The sequence below is a fragment of the Staurois parvus genome, unplaced genomic scaffold, assembly GCF_062004578.1.
Source record: "Staurois parvus isolate SC_StPar_1 unplaced genomic scaffold, SC_StPar_1.0 ptg000827l, whole genome shotgun sequence".
NCBI lineage: Eukaryota > Metazoa > Chordata > Amphibia > Anura > Ranidae > Staurois > Staurois parvus.
The window spans coordinates 7,223,654-7,241,830 of NW_028318623.1; the positions used below are offsets into that span (position 1 = coordinate 7,223,654).

An 18,177-nucleotide genomic window follows, 5' to 3' on the forward strand; every position below is an offset into this window, starting at 1 on the left:
CTATTGCCCGGGGGCCCCATGACTTGTCAGTCTGCCCCTGGTACAGGTCATACTAAGAAGGTGAGAGCACAACTGGTGTTTATGCCCAAAAGTGAGAGTGGAAGGTTGCACAAATAAGTTAGTAGAAAGACAGATCACGGAATGAAATCAAATACAGTACAAATAGACTTTAATTTGCTGTGAAATAATTTGGCAGGATTGATTGGATATGCTTAGATTTGTTGTGTATTTTAACATATTATTGCAGTGAATGGCTGTTGATATCATGATTTTTATTATTTCTGTCAACTATGAAGTTGTTAAACATGGGTATTCTTTGGAAGATTTCTGAGAGCAAACTACTATAACCACTTTGGTACCACCCTATAGCAGTGTTAATGCTACAGGATGGTCCTCCTGTGCAAAATCATGTATAATATATACAAGCATACCTTGGTTTACGAACGCCTCGGTTAACATAATTTTCGTTTTACGAATGAAATCCATTGAAAATAATGCCTCGGTTTACAAATTTTTTACAAATTTGTTTTGCAATACAAAGTGTATTTCAGTGCCGGTTTTTAAATGTAATTACCAGCATTTTTTTTCTTCACTATAGCTCACAGAATTAGCTGTCACTTTCCCCGGAGCCAAAGGATACTTTAGTTAGATAGTTTCTTTTATCTCGGGAAACAAACTAAATAGAAACATTGTTTCTTTTAACTTGGAGAAATAAACTAAAAAGGAAACTTTCTTTTTTAAAGTGACAGCTGATTCTCTGAGCTATAGTGAAGAAAAACAAAATGCCATTAATTTTTTACAATACGAAATTTCCCGGAGAATGCATTAAATTTGTAAACCGAGGTACACCTGTGTGTGTGTGTGTGTGTATGTATGTATATATATATAATGTATATATATAATGTATGTGTATATGTATGTATATATATTGTATATATATTTTCCACCATAGGGGGCTTGCACACGCCGCCAGTGGCTTGCTTCTACTGTGAGTACAGTTGTTCGCCGGCACCCACCGATCATCAGGTAAGAGACCATATATAACTATAGTTCTGCCTATGTAAATAAAGCAGAGCTCTCTTCTGACATGTGGTAAATTGAAGGATCATGTGCCTCTGCAAAGCTGGGAACACAATCCTTCACTTTCTGTAGTAACAGCACCAATTAGTGTACACCAGGCACACATTTAACCCTTTGATTGCCCTAGATGTTAATCCCTTCCCAACCAGTGTCATTAATACAGTGATCAGTGAATATTTTTAGCACTGATTACTGTATTGCAAAAATGTCCACCACAATATCGCAGTTTGGCTATAAGTCGCTGATTGCCGCCATTACTAGTATAAAAAAAATTGAAAAAAATTCCAGTATGTGTCCTACAGTTTGTAGATGCTATCACTTTTGCGCAGTCTAATCACTATATGTCTATTGGGATTTTCTTTACCAAAAACATGTAGCAGAACACATTTTGGCCTAAATTTATGAAGAAATGTGATTTTCGAAATTTTTTTATTCCATATGTTTTATAGTAAAAAATAAAAAATATTGGGATTTTTTCAGAATTCTTGGACTTTTTTGTTTATCATGCAAAAAGTAAAAACCACAGAGATGATCAAATGCCACCAAAGGAAAGCTCTATTTGTGGGGGGAAAAGGACATACATTTTATTTATGTACAATGTTGCATAACCGCGAAATTGTCAGTTAAAGTAATGCAGCACTGTATCGCAAAAAATGGCGTGGTCAGGAAGGGGAGTAAATCTTCTGGAGGTCAAGTGGATAAAGATGTGTACTTGCTGTGTTTGATATTCATCAAAGTTGCACTTTTTCCTCCTAGAGAACGGGAGTCAAACTGGTGGCCCTCCAGCTGTTGCCAAACTACAGGTCTCATGAGGCATTGCAAGATTGATAGTTACAAGCATGACTCCCAAAGGCAGAGGCATGATGGGACTTGTAGTTTTGCAACAGCTAGAGGGGCCACCAGTTTGACACCCCTGGCCTAGAGTATGTTGCACTGATGTTTGAACTATACTTAATAAGATATTTGTGTGTTAGATAGGGAGTGCTCTGTTGCCTGAACAGATAAATGTCTGAACACTTGTTGCATATTTTTTGTTTTGCCCAGACATACACTCTAAGCCCTGGTTCGCATTGAATGCGACATTGAACTCGTGCTACTTATTTATTTATTTTAGGTACTTATATGGTGCTGTCAATTTACGCAGCGCTTTACATATATATTGTACATTCACATCAGTCCCTAACCCTCAAGGGGCGTACAATCTAAGGTCCCTAACTCACATTCATACATACATATACTAGGGACAATTTAGACAGGATCCAATTAACCTACCTGCATGTCTTTGGAGTGTGGGAGGAAACCGGAGTATCTGGAGGAAAGCCACGCAAGCACAGGGAGAACATGCAAACTCCAGGCAGGTGGTGCCGTGGCTGGGATTCGAACCAACAACCCTGCTACTTCATTTGAAATAGTGAGATTTCAAAGCCGCAGACCTGGTGCGATTACATATGCAGCTTGCCTGACATCTGTGCGATTTCATGCACAGATGTCAATGCAAGTTACACCTGAAATTGCAGAAAATAGTGCAGGAACTATTTTAAACATTTTAACTGTTCCATTGCCGACAAGAAGGTGCAACGTGTCATGTGATTTATAATTACAATGTGAAAATGATATCCTAAAACACCCTTACACCTATACTAATTCGAGATTGGAAAAAACTTTCAACCCTTGAAAGCTTGAACTTAAATAAATAGGTCCAAAGAAAATCTACCCTCTTTAAACAAATAATCTACCTATATGTGCAACAACAAAATTATCCCCATATAATTATATGCATAAACTGACACAAAATCATAAAGTCCAGTGTCTCATTGATCCAAAACCAAATCATAAAAGTCCAGTGTCTCATTGATCCAAAACCAAATCATAAAAGTCCAGTGTCTCGATAAAGAATAATAGAAAAAAAGTTGTATTTCTTGCAGTGTTGATTGTGAAAAAACCTCAAAAATAAAGAAACTCACAATAGTGCATTACCATAATATAATCAGAAAAAAAAAAAAAAAATTATATATATATACACATACATGCACACATAAATGTGTATCATAAAATAGTGCAACTTTTAAGTGATATAAAATAGTGAAACACTTGTGAAAACCTTCCAAAAAAGGTAATAAAACACTCGTGCTCAAAAAATTATAAAATCCTGAAGTGATCCACTCAGTGAGATTCCTACCCACACGTGACACTTCTAGTGAGTAAGGCCAATATACCCTTACCAACAGTAGAAAGAACCCACGCCTTGATCATATATTATGTAGAAATCCTCCAAAGGAACTTTATCCTCCTCTCCTCCTTCACTTTTTGTTAGGGTAATGTTAAAATGTCATTCACATTCATAGGTCTATAAAGCATGACGTACCTCCATATATATTCAGAGTAATATCATTTTAATGAATCTGCTTGCATATTGAATTAAAAATAAGCGGTTTGGACAAACCCCACTCTGTGGGGATTACCAGGCAGTTCCCACAGTTTCCCAGGCAGTTCACACACAAATATCCAGCGATTCCCCAACAAAGATGGCCGCTGTGACACTTCCGGTTCCTGCTCCTTGCGTATAACGTCACTTCCTCTTGACGGGCGTCAAGAGGAAGTGACGTTATACGCAAGGAGCAGGAACCGGAAGTGTCACAGCGGCCATCTTTGTTGGGGAATCGCTGGATATTTGTGTGTGAACTGCCTGGGAAACTGTGGGAACTGCCTGGTAATCCCCACAGAGTGGGGTTTGTCCAAACCGCTTATTTTTAATTCAATATGCAAGCAGATTCATTAAAATGATATTACTCTGAATATATATGGAGGTACGTCATGCTTTATAGACCTATGAATGTGAATGACATTTTAACATTACCCTAACAAAAAGTGAAGGAGGAGAGGAGGATAAAGTTCCTTTGGAGGATTTCTACATAATATATGATCAAGGCGTGGGTTCTTTCTACTGTTGGTAAGGGTATATTGGCCTTACTCACTAGAAGTGTCACGTGTGGGTAGGAATCTCACTGAGTGGATCACTTCAGGATTTTATAATTTTTTGAGCACGAGTGTTTTATTACCTTTTTTGGAAGGTTTTCACAAGTGTTTCACTATTTTATATCACTTAAAAGTTGCACTATTTTATGATACACATTTATGTGTGCATGTATGTGTATATATATATAATTTTTTTTTTTTTTTCTGATTATATTATGGTAATGCACTATTGTGAGTTTCTTTATTTTTGAGGTTTTTTCACAATCAACACTGCAAGAAATACAACTTTTTTTCTATTATTCTTTATCGAGACACTGGACTTTTATGATTTGGTTTTGGATCAATGAGACACTGGACTTTATGATTTTGTGTCAGTTTATGCATATAATTATATGGGGATAATTTTGTTGTTGCACATATAGGTAGATTATTTGTTTAAAGAGTGTCATGTGATTTGACAGTTCCAAATTCATTTGCTATGGAAATGCACAAATTGGTGCGATTCCGACTTCACTGTGCCGAATCAATTTGGAAAAAAAGTTCCTGCACTATTTTTTGCAATTTCATGCACGACTTGCGATGAAGTCGCACAGATGTCAGGCAAGCCGCACATGAAATCACACTGACCTACGGCTTTAAAGTGTATATAGTGCATGAGTCTGTTAAGCTGTCCATAGACAGACAGTTTTTTCATGTTCAGCCAGTGTGTTCCTCCATCCATATGAATTAGAAGGATGGAGGAATCCAATTCCCACCACCTGCAAGTCAGTCTTTCCCTCAGTACAATCCCCCCCCCCTCAGGTCAGTCTGCCCCCCAGTATAATCCCCCCCAAGGTCAATCTGTCTTCCGGTTTAAAAGTTGAACTGGGTATTTTCTCCCCCTTTTTTAATATGCGATACCTGTTAATGTTCCTTGCTGATAAAAGCCAATTTTAGACTGGGGCTGCTGACCACTGTTGTTGGCTAGATGGCTGGCAAGTTGAACTGGGTAGTTTCTTTTATTTGATATGTCTTCCAGTATAAACCCACATAGGTCAATCTGTCCCCCAGAATAATCCCCCACCCCCCAAGGTCAATCTGTATTTCAGTATAAAACCACCCAGGTCAATCTGTCCCCCAGAATAATCTCCCCTCTGGTCAATCTGTTTTCCAATATAAAACCACCCAGGTCAATCTGTCCCCCGGTTTAATCCCCTTCTCCACCAGGTCAGGTCAATCTCTCTTCCAGTATAAACTCACCCAGGTCAATCTGATCCCCAGTATAATATCTCCCCCAGGTCAATCTGTCTTCCAGTATAACCCCACTCAGGTCAATCTGTCCCCCAGTATAATCCTTCCCCAGGGGAGTGTCTATCTCCTGTATCATCCACCCAGGTCAGTCTGTCCCCTAGTATAATCCTTCCCCAGGTCAGTCTATCCCCTGTATCATCCACCTAGGTCAATCTGTCCCCCAGTATCACCCCCCCAGGTTAGTCTGTCCTTTATATAATCCTTCCCCCTACCCAGGTCATTCTGTCCCTCGGTATAAGTCTACCCCCCCCCAGGACAGGTTACTATGCTTCAGTGATGTCTGAACACAGGAGCGATCAGTACCAATTGCTCATTGTGTTTATTCATGAAGGGTCTGGTAAACATGTCCTTTAACAATTAGTATTATTCAGAGCAATGTGACAGCTTTCATGCCACAGATTTTCTCACTTTAGGGTGCCCATGCACTATAAAATATTATTGTACAATCTCAATTATCATTACAAAACTATGTAATATGAACACAAACATAAACAATCATTTTAATTAGTATCAAATCAGGCAAGCTCCTATGCTATATAGTTGATGATAGATCTAAGGCTAGGTTCACACCTGTTCACTGTGTGTGCACTTCTTTTCGCATTTTTTGCTGCATTTATTTAATGTGGTTTCATGCTTAAAGCCGAGCTTCAGCTAAAACAAAAATCAAAGTCAGTAGCTACAAAAACTGTAGCTGCTGACTTTTACAGTACAGACACTTACCTGTCCTTCGGTCCAGCAGTGTCCTCACCATGGCTAGTTTCACCGGCCGTCTTCTCTCCCTGGTGCCGGCATCTTCAGTGTGGGCACCTGGCTGTGACAGCTTGTGGCTTCACAGCCAGGTGCCCACAGCGCATGCGCGAGAAGAGTTGCGCTTTGTGAATGGCCCCGTAGTCTTCTGAGACCTGTCACGTGTCCCAGAAGACCAAGGGGAGGGAGGGGGGAGGACAACATACGCTTCCGATCGTCTAGGCAATTGCAGCGGAAGTGGGAGCGAGTACCTATCAAAATCGGGTACCCGATCCCCAAAGGTGCCAATCCTTAATGGGGAGCGGGGGGCAAAGCATTAAAGTGGAACTTCCCCTTTTGATGCTCTTTTGTAGGTGGAAACAGGTTGTTAATCATAAAACTCTACCAAAAATGCACTAAAAAGCACATGTACAGGCATTTATCATGTTCTCACATTGAAGTCTACGGAGCAAAAACTGTACCTTCCTACTCCAAAAGCGCACTGCAGTAATGTGATTGGGCTCCATAGAAAACAATATTAAATAGATTGTCATGCGTTGTGCTTCAGCTAATGTGCTACAAATCGCAGAGGTGTGAACCAATCCTACAGGGGATTGTACCATCAGATTGCATCGTCTGTGTTCAGCCTTAGTGTACCCTCAAGTCTCCCTCTCTGTACGGCCTCATTGTGCTGTATACTACATTTTTTCGTCCCCTCATTCTGTTGTGACAATCTTTCAGCATAATGGGCCCCACTTTAAAATTTGCCAGGGCCCTGATTTGTGGAAAACATAAAAAAGCATAGAAGAAAAAGGAGAAAGCCATGAAACCAGTTTTTGTTATCATGCCCCTATACCTCCAGCTTTTTTTTTAACAAGACCTTTAAAGTGTCTCTCTTGATTATTTTAAAGAATTTTGCAAATGTGCAAATATTTATGTGACTTCAATTGGGTTTCAACCATTTTACTGCAGCCATTGTAAGTATAAGGGCTTCTTCACACTTGACTTCCTTCTAATCACCACATAGCATTTGACAGGTGTTTGGGGAGTATTTTTAATGCTCCTCAAATGCTCCCCAAATGCCCTATGCTTGTTTTTGAGGCATTTCATAGGCATTTTCCAAGCGTTAAAAGCACACCACAAACGCCTACAATGAAGTTAATGGTATTAACGCCTCGCAAACACCTGCCATTCATTTGAGGAGCGTCACCATAGAAATTGAATAGGAGGAGTTGAAAGGCTTCAACTCCTCCTGACTCAGCAGGAGGCATCAATTTTGCAAGGACACTAATGCTAATGCTTCACTGTGAACAGAGGCGCCCCTAGGATAGGTGTCACCCGGTGTGGTAACACGTGGTGTCACCCCTCCAGAGAGGAAGGAGCGGTGCCGGTGTAGCGGTAAAATGAGTATCTCGGACCTGTGAAGATATGTATCCCCTGAAGCAATTGTGCATGTGCCGGTTTCAGGCCGAAGAAGCTGATCCTGTGGATCACTATGGGTTGGAAGATCAGTTAACTGATCTTGTAACCCATAGTGATCTGCGGGATCAGCTTCAGAGGTTTGCAGTCTGTATGGGGTTAACTATGGCAGCTCTGTGCTAAAGTCAGTGGTGTATTCAGGTTTTGTGCTGCCCTAGGCAACAAAAAAATCAGATGCCCCCCCACAGAGAGAGAGTCTGACACCAACCAATAACACCCCCCCACAGAGAGAGAGCCTGATATTGACCAACAACACCCCTGCCCCCCCCCCTTGAGAGAGCCTTCTGTTATTATCCCCCTCCCCCCCCACAGTGAGAGAGAGACCTTCACAGCTCCAGATATCCCCAGGAGCAAGAGTTGGGCTCTGCATAACCGTCAAGCAGCTCACAGCCTATCTATTATCCTACCTAGTCCCCATGTGTCCCTTCTTCCGCCCCTTCTTCCAGGGGTCGGTGCTGCCCCCCTAAAAAAATGCCACCCTAGGCAAATGCCTTGTTTGCCTTGTGGTAAATACTCCCTGGCTAAATTCGGAGATTGGCTTCTTTGGCCTGAAACCGGCACATGCACAGTTACTTCAGGGGATACAAATCACAAATCTTCACAAGTCCGGGATACTCATTTTACCGCTACATCGGGGGGGCAGGTGTCACTGTGCCAGGAATCCGGGATCACCCCAATAACTGGTCAGGACCTTCACAGAACCCAGAAGCTCTGCTGGCATCCTGCTCCTGCACCCCCTGTGATGGTGTCACCCGGTGCGGCTCGCACCCCCCTAGGGACGCCACTGAGTGTGAACAGCACTGTGTGCTGCCATGTGTATAATTTGCATTACAAAGCTAGTGTGAACTGAGCCTAATGCAGTGCATATACGGGTCGTTTATTGACCGATTTTTTGTCCGAACGAATAATCGGTCGATATTCACACCGTTAGGGGGGCAATGTCGTTTTTCGCAGTTCTTCTCATTTCTTTTTATCGGTCATGCTGGAAAATCTACGAAATACGTCCATTTTTCGTAAGCATTGGTGGCAGCATTGGTGGCAGCAACGACCGATTTTTCATTTATCGGCTCACAATTCGGCCGATAAATGGCCCATCTATTGCCAGCATAACAGTGCAGCAGTATCAGAATGTAAACAAACTGCAGCCATAATTTGTCTACATGATGTGGAGCCGAATTAGGGCTCTGTAACAGAAGTGGTTTGAGTGTCTGTACAGATGCCCAATTTTAGGTATTGTAGTTTTTTGCTGTTTTCTGGTCACGGTCTTGACACCTTTAGGGCTTGTTCACACTTGACTTCTTCCCAAATGCCCCTATAGCATTAGACAGGCATTTTACAAGCGTTAAAAATGCTCCCCAAATGCCCTATGCATGGTTTTGAGGCATTTTATAGGCGTTTACAAGCGTTAAAACTGCACCACAAATGCCTATAATGAACTTAGTAGTATTAATGCCCCACAAAGGTCCTGCAAACACCTGCCAGGCATTTGAGGAGTGTCACCATAAACTTGAATGGGAGGCGTTGAAAGGCTTCAACCAGGGGATCACTGACCATTTGGAAACTCGGGCACTGCCCGAGGGCCCGGGGTCAGTAGGGGGCCCCATGAGATGCCCCTGGTACCTTTTTCATAGGCTTTTTTGAGTTTGGGCAAGGTCGCAGGGCCCCATGATACCCTATTGCCCGGGGGCCCCATGAGTTGTCAGTCCGCCCCTGGCTTCAACTCCTGACTCGACTTTGACACGATGCTAATGCTTCAGTGTGAACAGCACTGTGTGTGCTGCCATGTGTATCATTTTCATAGGCATTTGAGGAGCATTAAAAATGCCCCTCAAACGCCTGCTTTCAACGCTATTGAACATATTTTTTTTACTTGAAATATAGATGTGATAAAGAGTCTAATATAACACAAATTGCAACTACCATTATTTCATTCTATAGGTGCTCTGCTTTCAGAAAATATATACTGTTTTGGGGGTTTAAGCATCTTTTCATTTAAAAAAAAAAGGGAAAAACAAAATAATGGCTCCAAAAGCAAAAGGGTTAAATAACTGCAATGTAAAAATGATAACAATAATAACCTATAGTGCAAATAGGTAGTAAGGTACAACTTACGGTAGATTCTAAGATCATAGATGCTCGACTTTATATTTGTAGAGGGTGGTATAATTGCATTAAAAGTGTAAGTCCCCTCATCTGCAGAGGTCAGATTATCCAGTCTCAGAGTTCCATTGTCATACATCTGACATCTTCCTGCATACTGGGGAGTACATCCAGGAGATAAACCCGGAAAACGGGAAGCGATCTGTGTACCTTTAAAATTCCAGAATAATCCAAGTGTCTGATCTGAGATGGACTCATTAAAGTAAACATATCTACCAAATGCTCCATTCACCACCTCAGTAGCAAATACATCACCTGCAGAAGAAACAGAGAAAACAAAGATTAAAGAAGATTAAACCGGTATCTCTAAAGTATAGTATGCCTGAAATAAAAGTGTTAGTAAAAACATTGATATTTATATAATTAACCCTTTTTATACAAATTAAATTTTTAGAAGTCCATCAGAACTTCAGCACCGGAGATATTAGATATTTTGGTTAAAGCTGCCATCACTACGGACATATTTCACAATACACATGTAACACACTGCATGGTTACTGTTTACAGGACTATTGATTGACCACAAGATGGCGATGTTTCACAATTTAGTTATTACAGACTTGTATAGCAAAGCATTGTTGAACTTGCTGAAGGCAGGACTGTTGTGTCTGGACAGGCTAAAAGCAGACTACAGAAGAGCTGGCAAAGGATTGGGATATATAATTAAAATCCCACAAACTTCCTGGAAGGAGGAGAGAGACTGTGTGAAAGGCAGGACGTGGGCTGGATGTTGGCGCGGGACTCAGAGGGGCCCAGGCCAGAGCAGGACGCATCGGAGAGCCAGAAGGAAGGACTACAGATCGTTGGTATTGCTGCAAGCAGGAGAGTCAACTCTGCAGGCTGGCAGATTGCGGAATCATGACCAGTACTGTTTCACTCTCAGAAGGACCAAGAGGGCAAGGGGGCCCCCCAACTCTGCCAAGACTAAAGACTTGGTGAGAGGATTCCACAACCAAAACTGTCTTCAGTTGCCAGAGATCCTGCTGTTTCCTCAGTTATTTCAGTCCAGTACACCTGCATCACAGTCTACTACTTGAAACACAGACGTCTTAGCCCAATTCAGTACTGCAGCTTATAGCTTTAATGTTCTTTCCCCCCTCCATTGCTCTGAATGCAGTATTCCTCCTGCAGCACATCTTTGTGGACAGTAAAACTGTTGATACTTCATCCCCAATACATTATAGCTGTAAAGGAACTTGCTCCATCAAGCCAATTCTCAACTTCTTGGAATTTAAATTCTACTGGAGTCTATTCCCGCCCCGTCCTCTACAATGTCTACTTCAAAAAAGGGTCCTTTCTAGTTCCACTACCATCAATCAAGTGGAGTTTTCCTACTACTGTGCCCTTTCTTTTTCAAGAAATCTTGCTCTTAAATAAAAAGGACCTCAACCGTAATGTGCACCAACTAGGGTCCCAACAAGCGTGCAGAAGAGTTGTTTCTATACTATGGAGTAATATGGAGGACACAGCAGAACACCAATCGCTGTACAAGACCTCTGTGTGAAGTTCCGATCATGTGATCACTGATTGGCCAATCAGTGATCACATGAATAGTGGTAAGCAAGATGCCACTTCTATTCAGATATTTTCACTCTCAGAGGGACCAAGAGGACAAGGGGGCCCCCCAACTCTGCTAAGACTACAGACTTGGTGAGAGGATTCCACAACCCAAACTGTCTTCAGTTGCCAGAGATCCTGCTGTTTCCTCAGTTATTTCAGTCCAGTACACCTGCATCACAGTCTACTACTTGGAACACAGAAGTCTTAGCCCAATTCAGTACTGCAGCTTATAGCTTTAATGTTCTTCTGACATCATTGCTTACTACGTGTGAAATCTGTGAATGATCACAGAGGTCACATGGTACAAGGCTATTCACAACAGCCTTGTACCATGTGACAAGCTGTGACCAATCACAGCTCACACAGTATTTCTCAATGACTGCAAGAATGCAGCCAGAGAGAAGGAGAAATGATTGCTTTAATAGCCTTTATGGGTGTAAAAGTAATCAGTGTAAAAAAAAAAATCTTCATCACCCCCCACAAATAGTACAGTGTCACTGTGGTGACACTGTACTGCTAGGGTGACAGTATGTTAAAAAAAACATAAATAATAAAATAAAAAAAAATAAAAATGTAAACAAATGTTTTCAAAATTATAAATTTGGTTATAAACTAATTTGGGTTATTTTATTTCTTTTTTACTAAAACGATAGCTGAATACATTTTGGCCAAGATTTATGAAGAAAGATTATTTATTTGCAAAATTTTATAAGAAAACACTTTTTTTCAAAATTTTTGGACTTTTTCATTTATATAGCAAAAAAAATAAAAATCCCAATGGTGAATAAATACCACCAAAATAAAGTTTTATTTGTCTCAAAAAAAAATGCTAAAAAAATTCATATGGGTACAGTGTAGCATGACCACTCAATTGTCATTCAAAGTGTGATAGCACTGAAAGCTGAAAATTGTTCTGGACAGGAAGGGGGTGAAAGTGTCCGGACTTGAAGTGGTTAACCTCAATACAATCAGAGTATTGGTTCACTTTAAACTGTGTGATTATTTTGTATTTCAGAGCCAGGGGGTTCTCCTGGTCAAGGTTTCACCATGGTGTCAGCAGGGGCTGTGCTTCTAAATCCTGCTCAGAACAGACAGGGAGCATCAAATATTCAGCGGCTCTTAAGTGGGCAGTGAAACACACAGATGGCTTCAGTTAAAGCCTAACTCCTGCAGCATCCACGCCCCCCCCCCAATGGGGGCCCCCAACCCCTAGATTTGTATTTTTTTTTATTTTATTTTTTAACCACCTCAGTACCAGCATGTTACACCCATCCTCTTCATCAGGTCATTTATTATTTTTCAGTACTATGATATTTTGATTGACTTGATTATGCAACACTGTATTCAAATGAATTTTATATTACTTGTTGAGACATTTAGAGGGTTTTTTTTAGTGTTCAATAAACACTCTTTTTATTTTTTACTAGTTAAAGGTATAAAACAAACCTTTTACAAAAAAAAAACCCTTTCCCTTACTTTCTGTTAAAATATAAATATAAAACGAACACCCAGAAAAATGTTAACTTTTCAAAAAGTAGCCACCCCCCCCCCCCCCCTTCACTGTATCAATGTATTTCTGAGTGCTGATTAAACTACAACTACCAGAGAGCAGGCAAACCTTAAGGATGCTGGGAGAGCAGATATATTCTACAGCAAGGGACTGGCTCAGTCTCTGAGCTCAGAATTTAGAGATGAACACAGGGGGGCTGTTCTCCTCCTGAGACAGATTTTTGTCCTTCTGCTGCGGGACTCTGCACATCAGTTCAGCACAGCGGTGATGCAGATCGCCACACTGGGATCACATCAGCTTCTCTCACTGAGCCTGCATCACTGAGCTCCTGGACAGTCTGAGGTGCAACCTGGCGGTGTCGGATGGACCGAAACATGATATCCCAGAGGTGCTCTATTGGATTTAGGTCAGGCGAGCATGGGGGCCATTCAATGGTGTCAATTCCTTCATCCTCCATGAACTGCCCGTATACTCATGCCACATGAGGCATTGTGGTGCACCAGAAGGAACCCAGGAGGCACTGCACCAGCATAGGGTCTGACAATGGGTCCAAGGATTTCATCCCGATACCTAATGGCAGTCAGGGTTCCATTGTCTAGTCTGTAGAGGTCTGTGCGTCCCTCCATGGATATGCCTCCCCAGATCATCACTGACCCACCACCAAAATGGTCATGCTGAACGATGTTACAGGCAGCAGAACGTTCTCCACGGCTCCTCCAGACCCTTTCATGTCTGTCACATGGGCTCAGGGTGAACCTGCTCTCATCTGTGAAATCACAGGGAGCCAGTGGTGGACCTGCAAGTTCTGGTGTTCAATGGAAAATGCCAATTGAGCTCTATGGTGCCAGGCAATGAGCACAGGGCCCACTAGAGGACGTCGGGTCCTCAGGCCACCCTCATGAAGTCTGTTTCTGATTGTTTGGTCAGAGACATTCACACCAGTGTCCTGCTGGAGGTCATTTTGTAGGGCTCTGCCAGTGCTCATCCTGTTCCTCCTTGCACAATGGAGCAGATACCGGTCCTGCTGATGGGTTAAGGAACTTCTATGGCCCTGTCCAGCTCTCCTAGAGTAACTGTCTGTCTCCTGGAATCTCCTCCATGCTCTTGAGACTGTGCTGGGAGACACAGCAAACCTTCTGGCAATGGCACATATTGATGTGCCATTCTGGAGAAGTTGGGACTGCCTGTGCAATCTCTGTAGGGTCGAGATATGGCCTCATGCTACCAGTAGTGACACCGACCCTAGTTAATAATTTTCACTATTTTTTTTTTTCTACATACTGTCACCAGTGCAGTACAGCATCATCATATAACTGACATGGCGGTGATCAGGGACACTGACTGGTGACAGTACGAAAAAAAAAATAATTATAATTTTTTTTTACTTTTTTTAACTTTTTTTATTAGTTTTAATTTTTTATTACTTTTTTCTCTTTTTTTTAAGATTTTTTTTCATATTTCATTATGACCAAAGTAATATAATGTTACCATAGTAACATTGTACTACTTTTGGGGAAGTGATCAATATTTTTTTTTCTTTTTTACACAATTTGCTTATAGCAAAGAATTACTTTGCTATAAGCAAGCATTTACCTGAATGACATCGATTCATTCAGGGTTTTTTTTTTTTGTGCTGAGCTGTGATTTGGCCACGACTAATCACATGACACTGGGCTGTGTTTGGCCCAGCTTGTGCATGTGATCGCTGTGACCATTCACAGCTAGACACTAGTATACAATGGATGGCATGAAAGGAAGCCATCCATTGTATACAACTGTCATGTGACCTGCCGTGATTGGTCACAGCAGGTCACATGGTACTGGAAACGGGGCCAGTACACAGATCTGTCATCCGAGGTACACGGTCAATGACAAATTGTGCCGCAGAGGGGCCCTGCGGGCAGGCGCACTGCGCATGCCTGAAAGGACGCCATACGGCGTCCACCCAGAGGGGCAAGGTGTTTTGCCAGCCACCTTTGTGCTATTGGCCAGGCGGGAATTGGTTAAATACCACCAAAAGAAAGCTCTATTTGTGTGAAATTTTTTTTATAAATTTTATTTGGGTACAGTGTTGTATGACTGAGCAAATTGCAGTTAAAGTAGTGCAGTGCCAAATGGCAAAAAATGGCCTGGTCATGAAGGGGGTAAAACCTTCTGGAGCCCAAGTGGTTAAAAAAAGTTTTAGCTCAAATTGGACTTTAACCACTTCACTTCTCAAACCTGTATGCTCCAAATGGACCAGACATTACATTTCTGCTATGGACCTGTTAACCACTCGCCCTCCTGAGGATTTACCCCCCTTAATGACCAGGCCTCTTTTTGCTACTCGGCGCTGCACTAATTCAACTGATAATTGCGCGGTCATGCAATGCTGCACCCAAACGAAATTTACCTCCTTTTTTTCACACAAATAGAGCTTTCTTTCGGTGGTATTTGATCACCTGTGCTCTTTTTATTTTTCACGCTATAAACAAAAAAATGCCAAAAATTTTGAAGAAAAACAATATTTTTTACTTTCAGCTATAAAAAATATATAGTAAACTCAAAGTTGGTTATAAATTTAGGCCAAAATGTATTCTGCTCCATGTTTTTGGTAAAAAAAATCCCAATAAGTGTATATTGATTGCTTTGTGTGGAAGTTATAGCGTCTACAAACTATGGTATAGATACTGCAATTTACGCCATTTTTTTGCTATACAGCGCTGCGCTAGTTTAACGGACAATTGCACGGTCATGCAATACGGTACATAAATGAAATTGACATCTTTTTTTTCCCCACAAATTGAGCTTTCTTTCGGTGGTATTTGATCGCCTGTGCGGTTTTTATTTTTTGCGCTATAAAAAAAAGGCTGACAATTTTGAGGAAAAAAAACAATATTTTGGACTTTTTGCTATAAAACATGTCCAGTAAAAAAATGTAAAAATCAAATTTAGTCATAAATTTCTGCCAAAATGCATTCTGCGACATGTCTTTGCTAAAAAAAAACACCCAATACATGTAAATTAATTGGTTTACGTGAAAGTTACCGTATTTTCCGGCGTATAAGACGACTTTTTACCCCTTGAAAATCTTCTCAAAAGTCGGGGGTCGTCTTATACGCCGGTAACGGCATGCTAAAACTTTTTAGGTGGGCGGCGTGATGCTGCCGCCGCTCCCCCCCCTTCCACCAGAAGGGAAACTAAGTACAGGGGTGGGCAGGGGCTGCTGTCTCTTACCTGGCTCCGGTCCCACGACGATCCGGTCCAGGAAGCGCGGCTGCTCCTTCATTCAGTTCGTCCACTGGATGTTCGCGCAGCTGCTCGGCTCCGCCTCCTCCCCGGTGATTGGCCGCCAGAACTGTAGCTCAGGAAAGGCACACAGGCGGCCAATCACCGGCGAGGAGGCGGAGCTGAGCGGCCCCGCGAAAATCGAGTGAAGGAGATGCAGGTAAGTGTGCCGTGCTTAGGTGCTGCTGCAACTACATATGCTGGCTGCAGCAGCACCATACTGGAACAGGGGTCAGCAAGTGTCAGTGGGAGGAATAGTGCCCCATCATTGGTGTCACTGATACCAATGATGGGGCATTATTCTTCCCACTGACACCAACGATTGGGCACTATTCATCCCCCCCCACTGACACCAATGATGGGGCACTATTCCACCCCCCACTGACACCAATGATGGGATACTATTCCTCCCCCCCCCCAATTGACACCAACGATGGGGCACTTTTCCTCCCCCCCACTGACACCAATGATGGGGCACTTTTCCTCCCCCCCACTGACACCAATGATGGGGCACTATTCCCCCCCCCCACTGACACCAATGATGGGGCACTATTCCACCCCCCACTGACACCAACGATGGGGCACTATTCCTCCCCCCCACTGACACCAATGATGGGGCACTATTCCACCCCCCACTGACACCAACGATGGGGCACTATTCCTCCCCCCCCCACTGTCACCAATGATGGGGCACTATTCCACCCCCCACTGACACCAATGATGGGGCACTATTCCACCCCCCACTGACACCAACGATGGGGCACTATTCCTCCCCCCCCCCACTGACACCAATGATAGGATACTATTCCTCCCATTGACACCAATGTTGGGACACTATTCCTCCCACTGACACCAATGATGGGACACTATTCCTCCCACTGACACCAAAGATGGGGCACTATTCCACTGACACCAATGATGGGGTGCTATTCCCCCCACTGATACTAATGATGGGGCACTATTCCTGCCACTGATACCAATGATGGGGCACAATTCTTCTCACTGACACCAATGATGGGTTGCTATTCCTCCCACTGACACCAATGATGGGGCACTATTCCTCCCACTGACACCAATGATGGGGCGCTATTCCTCCCACTGACACCAATGATGGGGCACTATTCCTCCCACTAATACCAATGATGGGGCACTATTCCTCCCACTGACACCAATGATGGGGCACTATTCCTCCCACTGACACCAATGATGGGGCGCTATTCCTCCCACTGACACCAATGATGGGGCACTATTCCTCCCACTAATACCAATGATGGGGCACTATTCCTCCCACTGACACCAATGATGGGGCACTATTCCTCCCACTGATACCAATGATGGGGCACTATTCCCGCCACTGACACCAATGATAGGGCACTATTCCTCCCACTGATACCAATGATGGGGCACTATTCCTCCCACTGACACCAATGATGGGGCACTATTCATCCCACTGATACCAATGATGGGGCACTATTCCCGCCACTGACACCAATGATAGGGCACTATTCCTCCCACTAATACCAATGATGGGGCACTATTCCTCCCACTGACACCAATGATGGGGCATGATTCTTCCCACTGACATCAGTGATGTGGCACTACTCCTCCCACTGACATCAATGATGGGGCACGATTCTTCCCACTGGTGTGCATTGGAAGAGGGGTAGTCTTATACGGTGAGTATAGCCCAAACACTACATTTTAACAGGAAAAGTAGGGGGTCGTCTTATATGCCAGAAAATACGGTATATAAATTTTACAAATGGCGGGAAAGATACTGGGATTTTTAGGTTTTTTTTAATACTAATAATGGCGGCGATCAGCGACTTATGGCGGCAATCAGTGACTTATGGCGGCGATCAGCGACTTATGGCGGGACTGCGGCGGACATTCTGACATTGGGGGGTACTGACTTGGGGTCACTGACATCCCCAGTGACACCAATACAGTGATCAGTGCAAAAAACACTGACACTGTACTAATGGCACTGGGGAGGAAGGGGTTACGTTTAATTATTCAGGGAAAGGGTTAACTGTGTGAGGGGAGTGTTTTACTAGGGGGTGGGGGTGTGTACTGCAGGGAACACCGCTGATCAGGAGAGAGAAACTCCTTTGTCCCGATCAGCGTGT

The 18,177-nt window shown here is 42.8% G+C and overlaps 1 protein-coding gene across 2 annotated transcripts in view; it reads right to left on the minus strand.

Moving 5' to 3' along the window:
* LOC149443894 (cell adhesion molecule CEACAM5-like) overlaps positions 1-18,177 on the minus strand; it is a 107,372-nt gene that overhangs the window by 72,387 nt on the left and 16,808 nt on the right. For both annotated transcript variants that reach the window (XR_016306608.1, XM_089655220.1), the window contains exon 2: positions 9,664-9,966. Coding sequence is in view for 1 of the 2 variants with exons in the window: in XM_089655220.1 (XP_089511346.1) it covers positions 9,664-9,966 (303 nt within the window). In the remaining variant the exon portion in view is untranslated. The remainder of the gene's footprint in view (positions 1-9,663; positions 9,967-18,177) is intronic.